This window comes from Brienomyrus brachyistius, chromosome 16 (genome assembly GCF_023856365.1).
Source record: "Brienomyrus brachyistius isolate T26 chromosome 16, BBRACH_0.4, whole genome shotgun sequence".
NCBI lineage: Eukaryota > Metazoa > Chordata > Actinopteri > Osteoglossiformes > Mormyridae > Brienomyrus > Brienomyrus brachyistius.
In genome coordinates, this window is record NC_064548.1 from 4,500,126 (window position 1) to 4,517,764 (window position 17,639).

Consider the following 17,639-nt stretch of genomic DNA (forward strand, 5'->3'; position numbering starts at 1 on the left):
TATGATATAGACCAATTGTTAGGTCTATATTAAATTTTTCATTTCAGAGCAAAGCCTGAAATTGGGACTTACCATGTCAAACCGGGACGTCTGGTTTCCCTAGGTAAACTCCTGCAGAAAAGCTATCCAGGCATTGTCAATGCCCAGTCAAATCAACTGCGCTTACAATGTGCGGTGCATGTACAGACATAACATTACAATATCAGACAGCGTTTAGGAAAACAGCAGACTTCCGCATAGGAAAATGGTTCAAGACTTATTGCCATATGTATGAAGTACAGGATGTACTTCAATGAAAATTCAATGAAATTCTTACTTTCCCATAATGCATAAACAAATCTTATGCCTTCTGAAGAGCAAGGTCCCTGTCATATATGTAATGTACCTAACGGGCAACCATAACTGATGATGTCAGTAAAGTGAGACAATAATAAAAGTTGTTTTAAGCACAGCACATAGTTGCACACATATCTTTGCATATTCGCTAAAGGAACATCTCAGTCTCAGTTTTATGTGGATTTGGTTATATGAGGCAATTTTGGCAGAACAATTCTCAGAATTTTCCCATAATACTTAAGTTGTATACCATCTGAAAGGCAAGGGCCCAAGCCATTTCCAATGGGGTTAAGCAGTGGTTTCTAAACTTTTTCTACCAAGCCCCCATTTTGCGGATAGTAAGATTTTTCGTGCCCCCACAAACACAGATTAATCTCCCTCTGTACTCACTACAAATTCCTGAAAGAATTACTAGTAAAACTGTTATTGTGTCATGGCACTAATTGTGAACATTCCAATTAACAGGGTATTCCAGAAAGGGGGTTAGGGTTTAAACCTTAATTCCCACATCAATGAGCCTTGTTCTCGATCCTCTGAGTTGCAAGCAGCATTTCTGGAACCATATTATTTAAGTAATCTTAAGCTCATTGAAATGGGAATTAAGGTTTAAACCACAACCCCCTTTCTGGGATACCCTCTGCATACTCACAATTAATGCCATGATATAATATTAGGTGTACTAATAATTCTTTCAGGAATCTTCAGTGATTACAGAGGGAGAGTGATCTGTCTGCGTTCGAGTAGGCGGGGGCACGAAAATCTTATTATCCGCAAAAGGGAGACCTTGAAGAAAGTGTTTAGAAACCACTGCTTTAACCTCCTTTTCCACAAAATTACAAATTAACTGGCCACTGTAACTAGTCTAATGGGCATTTAACATTTTGATCCCGCATAATATCAACAATACAAAATTAATAATACATAATTACTACTCATTTTCTTAGTGAGTTTTGGTGCGTTTACAATGGAAATGTAGCCAATCAAGGTAATCTGTACTTTACACGTTACGCAACAGACTAGGAAGCGAAGAATGAAGGGCAAGTGGCACACAGCGCATGCAGTAGGCAGTACTACATTCGCGGTGGGGGACACTGGACGACTCGGACACTAAAACATTATTTCATTTCTTAACCCTAAAAATGTCATCGGCATGCATACGTCGCACGCTACTTGCCGTCTCGCAGAGTTTTATACCATCGAGGTGTAATTTTTTAGCTGTCGGTTTGCATTTTTCTCCGTCACCGGCTGCACGGGACCGACAAACGGCCTACACTAATAACCGACGCTTCAGCTCCTTCACACGGATACTGAGGTACGCAATAATCGGTCTTGGCTTCAGTCAAGCGGCTACACACTTGGTACCGCCAGTAGCAGATTTAGTCAATAGGGATCTTTTACATGTTTTTAACTCGTATTAAAAAATAGTTCATTACGTTGTAAGATTCTTCATAGCCGTCTTTCACATTTTACAAGCCAGCTTTCTATTAGTAGCCGGTAACTACCGTTTAAACGTAACGTTACAGCGTGCCCTAGTACATTCCATTAATATGCGGCAAGTAACGATGCCAAGTTTCAGCAAGAGGAGAAACAAAAGCTATTACTTTAAAATGGACAAATAACCACCACTGTCCACTTAGTAAAATAGTTTAAAGAGACCGCTGTTTAAGATGCTTACTTTACAAGACCGGTGTAGATGGGATGGTGAACTTCGTTAAAGCTTAAGTTCAATCAAGACATTAATCATAGTGTATTATGCTGCGACGGTGGCAAATAACGGAGACAGTTAAATAACTTTGCAAATTCAACTTTCGTCTACTTCAGGAAATGCACTTTGACTCAATGGGCGGGCATTATTTGTCTGTTCGTGAAACATAGTGAAGTTTTAGGGAGCTTAAATTTGAATTGGCAAGCTTTGTTAGCATTTAGTGGTTTGTGAGAACAGTATTAGATTATCATTCTGAGATGTCTGCTTCATTTGTCTGGATTTAATTAAGTTTGTTTGGTAATACCACTCGTTTACATTTTTATAGGCTCTTGAACATTTGAATTGCAGCGTATACAAAATGTAATTGCTTGTTTATACTAAGAAGATCCGTGTTACTTACTTAGGACTCCACGTGAGATGGTTACTGAGACAGGATGTTCTCTATATGGTGTATAATTAGTCAAATACCTAATAGCTGAGTTGGAACAGTCAAACGTATACAATGAATATTCCCCAATCTTGCCTTTGACAAACAATTAAATAATTATTTTTCTGATTACCTTATGATTGACTTTGTTTAACCAGCTTAGCCCGAATAACATTACGTTTTTATAAGTGAGACCTGATCAAGACAGGCAATAGACAAAACTGGATGTAAAGAAACTGAAAAAATAACAGAAGGTCAACACTACCAAATCAACACGGGATAAAAGTTCTAAAGACAACTAAGCTAAAAATATAATTGATGCATTATTGATCTCCATGGGGAAATTCTTTTTACACCTTCTCTAGCTTGCTGTCTTTAGGTGAGGGAAAGCTGGCCGCAGGGCGCAGTCACCTGTTGTGGTGCCCAGGGAGCTGGGGGTTAAAGGCCTTACTCAAGGACTCGCAGATGTGCCAAGGCTGGGCTTGAACCAGCCTTCTGATAACAGGCACATAGGCTTAGCCCACTAAACCACACACTGTAAGAATGAAAGCAAGACTGAAAGTACAGAAAAATAAATGTCCAAATAATTCAGAGAATTACAGAGAGAAGGTCAACTAACTGTAGAATACAATGAACTATGTATGTAGGATTTACAGTTAAGGTTCCACGATAAATATCCAGTGTGTGAAGACAATGCGCTGATGCATTATTGTCACCATAATCAATGACCGTCAAACATGTGGCTTCAAAAAGATATAGTTTTATATAAAACAAGAAATAACATTTGTTCCTAAAATAATAATTAAAAAACTGCTTCATTTACAACCTTTGCACAAAGTTCTGTATATAGAGAGTAAAGAAAAGCTGGTTATTGGTTTAGTATTTAGGATTTTTAAACCTCAATTCATTGTTCTGGTAATAACAATACACTGATATTATTCCCGTAATATTGGAAACAGCCTTAAGTTTGTTTTTTTGTTTCTCCTTCATTCAGAACAAGCTTTATATGGCAAAACTGCACTTTCACGGTTAAAAACAGGTAGTCAAAGGACTTATTATGTGAACTGAAATTTATAACAGTATCATCAAAATAAAAAGTTTTATCCCTGTTGATTTATATATCGTAAATTAATTCTGACCTGTTGGTGATCCCTGCTGGATTACAAACTGGCAACACCTCAGATGTAAGACCTTCAGGATGGCCTTAATGTTATCTGTAAGATAACCAAGATACCAATCCACTGCAGCATCAGAAAAGGCAATATTTTGATTGAATGTCATCACATCACATTTATTTACTTAGCAGAAACCTTTTTTCAAGGTCACTTACACACGAGGATCACAGGTCAGGGTCAGTCAGTGCCGGTAAAGCCATTGGAGTTGAGGACCTTGCTCAACAGTCTAATGGTGAGCTCTTACTCTTCCAACCACCAGGGACCATCTGATGACAGGGACACTTGCAGCTTCTGTTGAAATACTGCTGCAGCTCTACGCTTGTCAGAGAGTCGGAACGCTTTAAGATTGGGCTAAAATTGTTCAGCATTGTTGCAGGATCCCTTTACCAGGGGCACAACATAAGCAGTCTTTCATCCATTGGGATATGTATTTGTAGCCAAATTTGCAGCTAATTTTAAAAAGTGTTTCCTGTGGATTAAGAGGTTTGGTATGGGGGCAATGTGATGGGGAGGGGGAGGTGGCAATACTGTAAAAAATGCAGTAGTACATGTCTTTTTTTAAATTATTGTTTAGTGATGGCATGGAGGTAAACAAATCCTCAATAATTATATGAATTAATTTAAGCTCGTTAATTATCAGTGACAGTGATATGTTTTTCTTTTTAGCTATTTTTAAATTAAGTCCTCAACAGTCTGCTACTCTCCAGTGCTTCATGCAGCATCATAACAGCAGCCTCTGCAGTGCACACGGCCTAAGAGCCTAGTTCATCCTTCACTTTTCTACATTCGCTTCCGGGCTGGGGATGGTCGTCCGCGCGGCAGTGAATGCGGATGGTTTTGGTCGGTGTATGCATGCATACAGCAGTGATATTCCACCAGACCAGGAGAGGGCAGATGTATTGCCATGAAGACTAATACAAGCAGTGTAGTGAAACAGGTAAACTTTTATGAACAGTTTAGTTTTAAAAGTTATTAGTCAACAATTGGGCACTATTATGGCCAGGGCTCTAGACTAACTTTTTGCACTGGTTGCACTGGTGCGCCTAACTTTTTTTCTTAGGTGCACCAGCACAAAAGTTAGGTGCACCCAAATTTTCAACCGCATCACATTTAACACCGCAGTTTTACAAGTTCACTTTATTTATTTACTTGTTTTTATTTTTTCATTTTTAAGTACAAGAATATTATGGTTAATGCAGTAACGAGACGGTAGGCATATTATTGACACAGGCTCCATGACATGACATGGCTTACCTCGGGCATGAGCATGCTTGACCTCAATGTGTCCAATAAGTATATTCACCGGTCTTCCTCTCCGCAAGATACGACCGTACACAATGGCGCATTCCTTTGTGGCGATATCTGTCTCCGTCGATCAGGAATGCCATGTACGCACTGTTCGCAATTTGCACAGACGTCTTTTTTTTCAATGTATCTGCGATGACTCCTATAAATTGGGCGCACGCAACATCATTGCTGTACGTCAGGTTTACGTTCAAGCCATTTTTCTTCATAAGAATTATTTCGGACTTGAATTTAGTGAAGGGAAGTTCTTCTTTTGCAATATTGTAGGCAACGTTAAACTTAATTATCATCTCGGCCTCGTCTGATGATCTGTTTGCTGCTGCCTGCCGCTGAAAGGCAGCGGGGAGAGGACACTTGAGCAGTGCATTTATCGCGGCATGTAATGTGTTTTATAGATGCATTGTGCTTTTTCAGCGTTTCAATTCTAAATGTATTAGAACCAGTCACAAATGCACTACTGCCGGCCATGGTCTTCCCACACTCTACAATAAATACAGTGCATTATATTATCGGCTTTACTGTATCTTAGCCAGGGAAACTGATCAAGCCACTCTTTTCGAAATGTATACACTTTACCCCTTTTAATTTCAGTGGGCTCGGACTCGATCGTATGTGGCTCATTATCTAATTCCGTCTCCGGACCAGGGCTTGCTATAACTTGGGAGGTTGATGGCTCCGTGTCAGAGCATTGGTTATGATTTTCGGACGGATGAGGCCCTAACTTAACATTCTGAACGAAAAAGCTGTCAGTCGTTCTTTTCATCTTCTCTCATAATCCACGGCTACATCCACTGTTTACCTGATGGGCTACTCACCTCTCTCTGTCTGACTGCATCACATGCATTTTCAAACGTACACACACGTACAGGAATATCTGGACCACGGCCAATTTGGGGGGGGCGGGGTCCGCCCTTCACTATCTCTGATTGGTTTAGACCACGATATGGGCCTAATGTGTGTCTGTTGTTGAACAACAGGGAGACTTTAAGAGTCACGGAGTTTTGTTTTTTTCCCCCTCGAACGGCTGGTCGCAACGGTGCAACCTTTGATTTTTTTTTAGTCGCACCATTGAGAAATTAGGTCGCACGTGTGACCAAATTGGTCGCACTCTAGAGCCCTGATGGCGTACCACAGTATTTTGAAATCCATCCGTCCATCCATCCATCCATTTTCCACCGCTTACCTGGGGTCGGTTAATGGGGGCAGCAGTCTAAACAGGGATGCCCAGATCTCCCACTCACCAGCGACATCATCCAGCTCCTCTGGGAGGATACCAAGGTGTTCTGAGCGATATAATCTGTCCAGTGTGTCCTGGTTCTGCCATGGGTTCTCCCGGTTGGACATGCCTGAAACACCTGGACAACAGCCATCCAGGAGGCGTCCTAGATAGATGCATGAACTACCTTAACTGGCTCCTTTTGATTCTGAGAAGCAGTGGCTCCCGAATGTCTGAGTTCCTCACCTTATCTCTAAGGCTGAGCCCAGGAAGCTCATTTCGGGCGCTTGTATCCACAATCTCATTCTTTCGGCCCATGAATATGCTGCTTTTGCATAAGCACTGCATGCGTTCTCTGAGACAGTCATAATCATCGTCATCATTGCTGAAGATAGACGGGTTTGTAAGAATTGTATTAACTTCTTTTGGCTTTATAATTACCCCAATATTTTGTCACAACAAAATTGCATACAATGTGCTATCCTAGTATATTAAACAAAATACTTTTTAAATTTCTGGTCATGTGATCCTGATCTTTTTGGTGTATCCGTTCTTCTGACCAGATTGCCCATCACCATGGTGTTGGATTAGATTGTTGGTTGGATACAGTCATGGCCGAAATTATCGGCACCCCTGGAATTTTTCCAGAAAATGCACCATTTCTCACAGAGAATTGTTACGATTACAAATGTTTTGGTATATACATGTTTATTTCCTTTACGTGGATTTGAACAACACAAAAAATAGAGGAAAAAAGCCAAATTTGACATTTCACACAAAACTCCACAAAAAAAACCACAAAAAACTGGGCCGGACGAAATTATTGGCACCCTCAACTTAATATTTGGTTGCACGCCCTTTGGAAAAAAATAACTGAAATCAGTCGCTTCCTATAACCATCAACCAACATTGTTACACTTCTCAGCTGGAATTTTTGACCACTCTTCTGTTGCAAACTGCTCAAGGTCTCTCAGATTTGAAGGGTGCCTTCTCCCAACAGCAATTCTGAGATCTCTCCATAAGTGTTAGATCGGATTTAGATCTGGACTCATTGCTGGCCACTTCAGAACTCTCCAGCGCTTTATCTTCAACCATTTCTGGGTGCTTTTATAGGCATGTTTTGGTTCATTGTCCTGCTGGAACACCCATGGCCTCTGATGCAGACCCAGCTTTCTGACACTGGGCCCTACATTGCACCCCAAAATCTTTTGGTAGCCTTCAGAGTTCATGATGCCTTGCATACAGTCAAGGCATCCAGTGCCAGAGGCAGCAAAACATCCCCAAAACATCTTAGAACCTGCACTATGTTGACTGTAGGTACTGTGTTCCTTTCTCTGTAGGGCTCATTCCTTTTTCTGTAAACCATAGAATGATGAGCTTTACTAAACAGCTCTACCTTGGTTTCATCTGTCCACAAGACATTCTCCCAGAAGGATTTTGGCTGCCTCAAGTACATTTTGGGAATTTCCAGTCTGGCTTTTTTATATTTCTATGTTTTAGCATTTCATTTCGTTCAAATGTCGACGGATAGTTTGAGCTGACACTGTTGCACCCTGAGTCGGCAGAACAGCTTGAATTTGTTGATTGGGGCTGTTTATCCACCATTTGGATTATCCCTCGCTGCAGTCTTTTATCAGTTTTTCTCTTCCATCCACGTCCAGGGAGATTAGCTACAGTGCCATGTGTTGCGAACTTCTTGATTATGTTGCGCACAGTGGACAAAGGAACATGAAGATCTCTGGAGATTTGTTTATTTTTCCACAATTTTTGTTCTCAAGTCCTCAGACAATTCTCTGCTCTCCTTTCTGTTCTCTATGCTTAGTGTGGCACACAGACACAGCAGAAAGGTTGAGTCAACTTTTCTCCATTTTTAACTGGCTTCAGGTATGATTGCTATATTGCCAGCACCTGTTTCTTGCCACATGCTTGAAATAAAACGATTTACCCACAATTTTGAAAAGGTGCCAATAATTTTGTCCAGCCCATTTTTGGAGTTCTGTGTGCAATGATGTCAAATTTGGCTTTTTTCCACAGTTTTTTTTAAGAACATAAGAACTATACAAACGAGAGGAGGCCATTCAGCCCATCAAGCTCGCTTGGTGAGAACTAAACTAATAGCTCAGAGTCGTTAAAATCTTATCTAGCTCTGATTTAAAGGAACCCAAGGATTCAGCTTGCACTACATTATCAGGAAGGCTATTCCATACTCTGACTACGCGCTGTGTAAAGAAGTGCTTCCTTAAATCCAGCTTGAAATGTTCTCCCGCTAATTTCCACCTATGGCCACGAGTTCGTGTATTTAAACTAATGCTGAAGTAACTATTTGGTTGAACAGCATCCAAACCTGTTAGAATCTTATATACCTGGATCATGTCCCCCCTCAGTCTCCTTTGCTTGAGACTGAACAGATTTAGCTCAAGTAACCGTTCCTCGTATGACATTCCTCTAAGACCAGGAATCATTTTTGTGGCCCTACGCTGCACCTTTTCTAAGGCCACAATGTCCTTTTTAAGATATGGTGACCAAACCTGCACACAATATTCTAGGTGAGGTCTCACCAAGGAATTGTATAATCTTAACATTACCTCCCTTGACTTAAACTCCACACACCTGGAGATATACCCCAACATCTTATTGGCCTTTTTTATTGCTTCCCCACACTGGCGAGAATGGGACATGGAAGCTCAACATACACACCAAGGTCTTTCTCATGATCATCTACCTTTATTTCAGTGACACCCATGAAATACCTGTACTTTATATTTCTGCTCCCTAGATGGAGTACCTTACATTTATCGACGTTAAATTTCATCTGCCAGGTATCGGCCCAGTCACTAATTAAATCAAGATCCCGCTGTAGCTGCTGAGCCGCTAATTCAGTATCTGCTATACCACCCACCTTGGTGTCATCTACAAATTTCACCAGTTTACTGTATATATTGGTATCCATATCATTTATGTAAATTAGGAACAATAGTGGTCCTAAAATCGAACCCTGCGGTACCCCACTATGAACGCAGGCCCACTGTGACATTGTGCCTCTTATAACTACTCGCTGTTTCCTATCTGTTAACCAGTTATCAATCCAGTTCGCTACAGTACCTAAAATACCTGTCGCTTTGAGTTTAAGTAGGAACCTCTTGTGGGGGACAACATCAAAAGCCTTTTGGAAATCTAAGTAGATGACATCATAGGCCTTCTTATCATCAACTTCCTGAGTAGCTTCCTCAAAAAACTCCAACAGATTTGTTAAACAGGATCTACCTCTCCTAAATCCATGCTGGCTATCCCGCAAAATGTTATTGGAGTCCAGGTAATCTACCATTTTCTCTTTGATTATAGCCTCCATAACTTTACCAGTTATACAAGTTAGACTGATTGGCCTATAATTAGACAAATTACTTCTATCCCCTTTTTTGAAAATGGGCGTTATGAAGGCGTGCTTCCAATCAGAAGTTACCACACCTTCAGATAAGGATTTTTGAAACGGTAAAGTTAAGGGTCGGCAAATAATATCCCTCATCTCTTTTAACACTATAGGTAAGATGCCATCAGGGCCCTGTGATTTATTTATTTTGAGCTTAGCTAGGCTTTGCAAAACATCTGCTTCAGTTATATATATATTAGCTATAGACGATGCTGGATAGGTAATAACTGGTAAATTACTAATTTACTAATTTTTGTGTTGATCCAATGCACATAAAGGAAATAAACGTGTATACCAAAACATTTCTAATCGCAACAATTTTCTGGGAGAAATTGCCGATAATTTCAGCCATGACTACATGTTTTTTTTCTTTTTTCCTTTCAGTTTGTTAATTTTGTCATTTTTTTTAAGTCTCTCTTATTCTTGCCCTGGATTTTGATTAAATATTTTTTAGTACAGAAATAAATGGTAATATAATGAAACTGAATAGCTACCACAAAGCAAAATAAACAGTTTAAACAATAGAGTTGCATAATTTGTCAGTATTCGAACCAATTAAAAAATAGACAAAATGAATATATTATTGTAATGAATTGTGTTGGAGGATGATTCGTACACTAACAGTAATTAATATTATGTTTTAAGTTATGAGTAATAAGTGTGTTGATCTATTATGTGACACCGCCACCTTGTGTATGTTAGAATCGGAACGTTTTAATTTTATACTTGTCCTCACTTCCTGTTGACTCAAAAAGGAAAGATATTCAAGTAGTTGTTTTTGCAGAGGATTACCTATCAGCAGTGTTGTGCTTCAAGAGTTCTGAGCTGGTGAAGTTTCTGGAACAGTGTTTAGCTGTTTGGCCTCTTTAAAATTGTAACATCAAAGCAATGAACGGCATGATATTCAATTTATTTTGGTAATTAGTTTAGATATGGGATTCTTCTAAATATAGGTTTTGAGGCAGTGGGACTTATCATTGCTTGCTGTGGTTGTATGTTGCTTGATCTGTGCTAGTGATTTCTGCAAATGGTGGGGTAAGATTGAGTAATGCTCGCTGTTTTCTTCTGTTATACGTCTGTATTTTCTCTCCAGCTTTTCAGTTGTCAGTTGTGCAGCCATTTTCAAAAGGCCCCTTTTTGCTGTTTAAATTTAAGACAAATCATATCGAAAGAAAATATAATAGAGATACAAACTGTCACGATCGTGCGGGCAGGCGTGCAAGGATCAGGCAAACAGAGCAGATTCAGGACGAACGACTGGGTTTATTCGGAAAACTGGGATAAAGGGACATCTAACAGGGAATCCACTACACATCCACAACTATACTACAATGACAGACAAGGGAAACAAGTTGAACCAAGACTTAAATACAACAGGACTAAGCAACGAAATCAGACATAGCTGGAGACAATAGGGTTGTAGGGTTGATTTCAACATTTGTAGGGACCAAATCAGCTCCGAACCCCCATCTCCCCAAACCCATGATATTGGTAGGGGCATGTCCATACAGGGACGGATTACGGACCGAGCCAGCGGGGCCGCTGCCCAGGGGCCCTTGGGGTGCAGGGGGCCCGTGGGGCCCCTAGCCCAAAACAATTTGCAACGCTTATCAACAATGTATTTTCGTTTGTCTATTTTAGAGGGCCTACATTCTTTGATCCTCTGCCTACAAGGGCCCCTGACCCTATAGGGAGGGCGTTTGGCTGCCAAGGGCCCTTGAATTGTGGTGGTTGTGGTGGTGGTGCTGGTGGTGGTGGTGGGGGGAGCCCTTGCGAACGTTTTGCCCAGGGGCCCACAACCCATAATCCGTCCCTGTGTCCATACTGTCCGTACCGTTCATACCCAGATCTACACCCTTGCGTCCATCCACCTGTTATCTATACCCGCTTTTCCTATGCAGGGTCTCAGAAGCAATTTCTTGTTCGATATATTGTGCTTGAATGCCTGTTTTCATGAATTGACCCACCTACTTATGTTGTATGTTATGTACTAAATTGACACTAGAGGGCATCAAACACAAACTTTCATTGAATTTTAAAACAATTGAAGGCAAACTTTGATCCCTAAAAGGGTAGTGTGTCATTAAGGTAGGGGAGATTTTTTGGGTGAAAAGTAACAAAAATATTTTTTTGTTACTTTTGTGACTGAAAGATGGATGGATGTAATTGGCACTGGCTTTTTCCAGTGCCAGTTTGCAAATGTATGGACCATGTAAAGATCATTTACACTGGAGAAATCATATAGCTGTCCCTCATTTATGGTAATTTGTAAAATATTTTTAACAACTATGCATAGGGAAACTAGAAAATAAACTTACTAGTGTATAAATAATAGTTGATGTTTTTATGTTTTCTAATACAGGTCAGAAAACAAGGTGACAGTCAATTTTATCAATCGCGATGGACAGAAGATAACTGTGAAAGGGGCTCCTGGTGACTCTCTACTTGACATTGTCATTGAACAGAACTTAGACATTGATGGATTTGGTGAGTCACGTCTTCACACAGTGTCTTACGCATGCACATGCAGAGATATATGCATGCTAATGCATGCATGCTTTGAGCTCACATTTTGTTTTTCGTTTTGTTAGCTTAAGGTAAAAATAAAATGCTACACTGCTTTGAATGGAAATATTAAGGCCAAACACCTCTTAGGCAAAGGTCAGAGATCCTCAGAGAAGCAAACTCTGCTTCCCACACTTCCATGTTATTAAAGGACTCTCACAAACGGAGAGTGTTGGGCACTGAATGTGAATGGAATGTCCTAATGTTACCGTGTCGTCTGTGTAGTCTGAAGACGGCACTGGAAAAGTGAAAGACCGCTCTGCTAGGTGGGGGGGGGGGGGGGGGGGCACTTCCTGCCTCGGTATGGTGACCTGTGACATTCAGAGTAAGGGCAGGCAGAATGTTTCCTTAGATGTTCCAGGATATCGGTTAAAAATTCATATGACTTTCATTCAGTACTACAGAATTTCCAGCATGTGACTATATAACTTTGTACCAGTTTAAATGCTAATAACTTTTCTAAGATAATTCAGGCACTTGAATTTAAGGCAGATGTTTTGCCTTCATATTAACTGCAGGGTTTTGGAAGACAAGGTTGGGAAAATACATGGATCCCCTGCAGGTTTCATAGCTAGAGGACAGTTCTGAAGCAGCCCTTCCTGCTGTGTGTTTTAATATCAACATTGCATGTCATGCATGTGCATTTGTCACATTGCAAGGACTGTGATAGTCAGCTGGGTTAAGACCATTTATTAGTTTTGCTAAAACATTTTTACTCTTGTCATAGGAAAGAAAGCTTTGCAATTTTAAGGATTATTCCTTTTCAAGTTTATCTAGTATATGTTAAAAAATCAGTGTAAAGTTTACCACCACTGCTTTTGCATAAGTTTATAATTATTTTTGTTATTGCTGGTTGATTCACTCAGAGATATGACGTGTGTGAGAAATTTAGCAGAAGTCAGTGAGAAGGAGAAAAGCGAAAAAGATCTGGTCACCAAAAGACATTTCTGTTCCACTGTATGGAAATGATTTAGCAAAAACAAGAGATTTTTCAGCACTGATTTGTGTCTGCACAACACATGGCGATGCCACCAAGTTATTTGACCAATTCTCCTAGTAGGTAGTAATAAGTTTTATTTGGCTTTTATTTTGGGCAAATTGTCAACTTTCATAATGCAATATCGCAAAAATGTTCAATGTCTCAATGTTATTTTTTCAGTTTCACGCAGTTCTTCTGCGATGTAACTTAAGCTTTCGACTAGGGAAGGGCGATATTACCGATTTTCTTGATTTTTCGATTCAATCCAAGGGTAGTATTGCCAGTATGGATATTCAGTGCCTACCGAGTGGAGGCCCCTCCCTCCCCCCCCCCTTATTTGTGGCTCCCTGGCATGCTTTACTGTATGGCCTTATCCGGACCGAAGCCTGGGGGCTTCTGCTTAAAGGGGGCCTCAGAATGGTCCCCATAGTCGAAAACTATTATTGTGTCCCCACCCGCCCCAGCTGAAAAACATCAAGAAATCATAGTAAGCAGGACGGGTGCTTTTATTAGTCAAAGACTGCTTCCATTCAATACTCTTGTCCTTTTTTTGGGTCAATTTAGACTATATGTATGAGTCATTTTTAAAAATGGTTCGTATCTTTTGCTGAGTAGATCAGCTCCTTGGACTATGGTGGCTTTCTGGGTGATTTTTCTGATTAATCACAGGTGTTCAGTTGTGTTCTTCCCTGATATTCTTCATTTGGACCTGGGTTTAAACCGTTATGAAGTGAGTCAGGCTGGGCGCCTGTACATTGGGGTTTACCGCAGTGGACGAGAGGGTAGCCTCTCTTCGCTTTCAGGTGGGGGGACGGGTCCTGACTGTTGTTTGCATTTATGCGCCAAGTGGCAGTTCAGAATACCCACACCCTTTTGGGAGTCCTTGGAAGGGGTGTTGGAGACTCTCTTGTTCTGCTGGGGGACTTCAATGCTCACTTGGGCAATGACAGTGAGACCTGGAGTGGCATGATTGGGAGGAACGGCCCCCCCGATTTGAACTTGAGCGGTGTTTTGTTTTTGGACTGTGCTCACCATGGATTGTCCATAATGAACACCATGTTCAGGCATAAGGGTGTCCATATGTGCACTTGGCCCCTGGACACCCTAGGCTGCAGTTCAGTGATCGACTTTGTGTCCACATTGAGAGGAGCCAGATGAGGTGGCTCGGGCATCTGCTTAGGATGCCTCCTGACGCCTCCCTGGTGAGGTGTTCCGGGCATGTACCACTGGGAGGAGGCCCAGGGGAAGATCTAGGACAAACTGTGTTTCTCAGCTGGCCTGGGAAGGCCTCAGGATTCCCCTGGAGGAGCTGGAAGAAGTTGCCGAGGAGAGGGAAGTCTGGGTTTTCCTGCTGAGACTGCTGCCCCCGTGACCCGACTAGGAAAAGCGGTAGGAGATGGATGGATGGATGGGCATTAAAGGGAACAAAGGTATACTGACTATCCATCCATTCATTTTCTGTAACCGTTCATCCTATTCAGGGTTGCAGGGGGTCTGTAGTCCAGAGGCCATGGGTGCAAGGCAAGGAATTACCGAGGATGGGGTGCCAACCCATTGCAGGACACACTCAGGAAATGGAAGGACTCCACTGTGTTGACCGGGAATTTGTGAAGAGTGATGCGGAGTGGAGCTGGGTTGAGCCTGAAATCCACAATCACCTCTACTGTTTTTAGTGTTGAGCTCCAGATTATTCTGGCTGCACCAGGTCACCTGATGATGAATTTCTCTCATCTAGATAGATCCATCCCTATCAGAGATGAGTCCAGTGAGGGAGCTTGACGGAACCATGGCCGGCGGTGCAGCTGTTAGTGTGCAGGGAGAACAGCAGGGGCGACAGGATGCAGCCTTGCAGGGAACCGGTGCTTATGATCAGGGAATAGGAGATGGGCTCCCCCAGCTTAATTTCATTATTTCCTAGCAGGAATCCTGCATCAGAGGCTCAGTTTTGTCTAGCAGACATTAAAGAGCAGGTCATTTTCAAAGTCTTGCTCTGGTGAGCTGAGGTCTTCTTGTTTTCTCCTTGAGGTCCCTGTATATCCTATTAGAGAAGTAATTTCATAATGAAGTAATATAATGGTCATGAATTGGAATTTATTGCTCAATCCCAGCTGACACACAAAACATCCCTGTGACTGAAACTTTTGAGCTGAGTGATTGTGCACAAAAACAAAAAACTTACATAACCGTGACCTGAGATCCAAATCAAATCGCTGTAACCGAGTGCAAAGTGCATTTACCCTCTGTTGACTATAGTCTAGAGGGCGCCTGGGCTATGAATCACAGCCAAGGTGGACTGTTGAGCTGATGTTATGTCACATGTGCCCCTTGCTTGGTAACCTGTATGTGAACCCTCTCCCTAACTCCCTAACCCTCTCCAAAAACGGGGTTGTCTCAGCAATGTGTCTGTACTTTGTGTTGCTAATCCCTGATTTATCTCCCCTAGATTGCATACCTGTCCACCAATTAGTCTGAATCCACTTTCTCATTACTGGCTGTCATGTGATATCTGTGCAAGTTTTGAAATATTTTTCATGTAATTAAAAACAGAAAACACATATAAGATATAGCAAAAGTTTTTTTTTTTTTTTTTAACTCACCCTATTATAGTGGAAAGGACAAGGCTGGTTCACTAATGGTGAACTGGTGGTGGTTGATTTGTAAGAAGAGAGGGTTCATCAGTTATCTCAGATAAAATAATTTATAGTGAAAATTTAATACCTTTTCCCAGATGATGAGGATTCAAGAGTGCACAGTAGGAACATCATGGAATATTGCATGGAGGGACTAAAATCATATATTATGATCATATATCATATATGTTAAGTACTGTGATGTGATGCTTCTAACAAAAATGGTAAAACGGAGGAACAGGAGATGCTGATTTCTTTGTAAGTACGCTGCTGTTCTGGGGAGCGGGTGAGCGGTACTTAGGATGGTAGGATTTTGGGCTCCAGGGGTTTCTCCATAAATAGCATGCTATGCCGTGTTGTCACCAGGTGCCTGTGAGGGAACACTGGCTTGTTCCACTTGTCACCTGATCTTCGAGGAGGATGTCTACAGCAAGCTTGGGCCAATCACAGACGAGGAGATGGACATGCTGGATCTGGCCTATGGGCTGACCGATACGTGAGTAGCAGCTGCTGATAACGCGTGACTGCGCAGACAATAGCTTTGGTTTCAAAAGCAACATCACTGAACAACCATGAACTCCAGGTGCAAAACAGTTTGTCAAATCTGATTATGGATCCTTAAGTAACCTGTCATAAGTGGATTATCGGATTATTGTAAGCAAAGGAGTTGACTTGCATTGTGATATATTGGATAGGTGATGCTTTCTTCAGTTTGGATGTAAATTTGTTTCTTAATGTGTATAGCTATGTTTTATTGAGCTTTAGCTACCGCCTGACACTGCCATGGATTGCTAATTTGGAGTTTTCTGAGACTTAGTGTGTAACTGCACAGTTTCAAATAACCAGAGCACATGTCATGCTTAGCATTGTCCTCACTGGTTTATAATCCTTAAGTCTTCATGAGTCCTTATTACGGTAACAAGATGACAGAGGAGTAGACTGAACAAAAAAGGTTTATTTGTTTAATTTATAAAGCTTGTGCTTTCCATGACTCCCAATGTTTTATAAGCATAGTTCCTCTCTCTTGCCAGGTCTCGTCTTGGTTGCCAGATCTGCCTCACAAAGTCCCTGGAAGGAATAACAGTTCGTGTACCAGAGAGTGCTGTGGACATCCGGCAGCCTACCGATGCAGGCACATCCAGCTCAGCTTAGATTCCCTGAATGAACACAGCTCAACTGTGACTAGACTGCCCCTGTAATAGATAATTCTATAAATATGATTTCACATGAATTACAGTGGCTTATAATGACTTGGGTTCGTGGTGTCTGTTGTGCAGGTTTATGATGTCGCAGAAATCTGACTGAACCTGCATATGTAGCCTATGTTGCACAGAAGGGACATCGATGGGCTTTGGGAAAGATATAGATTTCTAATTAAGTTGTGTCAAGGTCAACAAATTTGGAGCCAGGTAACTGTGGGTTACAATGGTAATGGGCTGCAGGGGGACCTATTTCTTCTAATAATATACAGGTTTGTGAAATGTCCTTCCGTCCACAATCTGTGCTGATTTTGGAGTTTCTACAAGCCACTGTTTGTCATACTGATGACCATTTACTCATAAAACCCAATGGCGAACAAAGGCCAGTTTTGTTTTAGCACAGCATTGCTTGAAAATGGATGTATTTTTATTTTTGGAAGTCAAATAGAAAGTAAAATTTACTTTACCTTTTGCATAAGCTCACGTAGTATAAGTTACTCATGGCTCTTTTAAAAAGCTACAGTTTTTAAGTGATTAAAAAAGTTCTAAACATAATGTTGTTTAGAAGCCTACTGCAGTGAAGCACGGACCCTTTAATGCCAAATGTTTTCCAGGGTTTCACAACTGATTCAAACAGTTTCTCAACACTATTAAAAAAAGAAGAAAACAGTACAA

At 41.2% G+C, this 17,639-nt stretch overlaps 1 protein-coding gene across 1 annotated transcript; it reads left to right on the forward strand.

Moving 5' to 3' along the window:
- Positions 1–1,341: 1,341 nt before the first annotated feature.
- fdx1 (ferredoxin 1) lies at positions 1,342–17,639 on the forward strand. The gene is made up of 4 exons (XM_048978315.1): positions 1,342–1,648; positions 11,954–12,078; positions 16,132–16,261; positions 16,797–17,639. The coding sequence occupies exons 1-4, from the start codon at positions 1,476–1,478 to the stop codon at positions 16,915–16,917; spliced, it is 549 nt and encodes a 182-aa protein (XP_048834272.1). The 5' UTR covers positions 1,342–1,475; the 3' UTR covers positions 16,918–17,639.

Coding starts and splice junctions, on each gene's coding strand:
- fdx1 (XM_048978315.1), top strand. CDS start 1,476: ATGTCATCGGCATGCATACGTCGCACGCTACTTGCCGTCTCGCAGAGT. Junction 12,079..16,131: donor CTTAGACATTGATGGATTTG/GTGAGTCACGTC, acceptor TGTTGTCACCAG/GTGCCTGTGAGGGAACACTG. Junction 16,262..16,796: donor GCCTATGGGCTGACCGATAC/GTGAGTAGCAGC, acceptor CTCTCTTGCCAG/GTCTCGTCTTGGTTGCCAGA.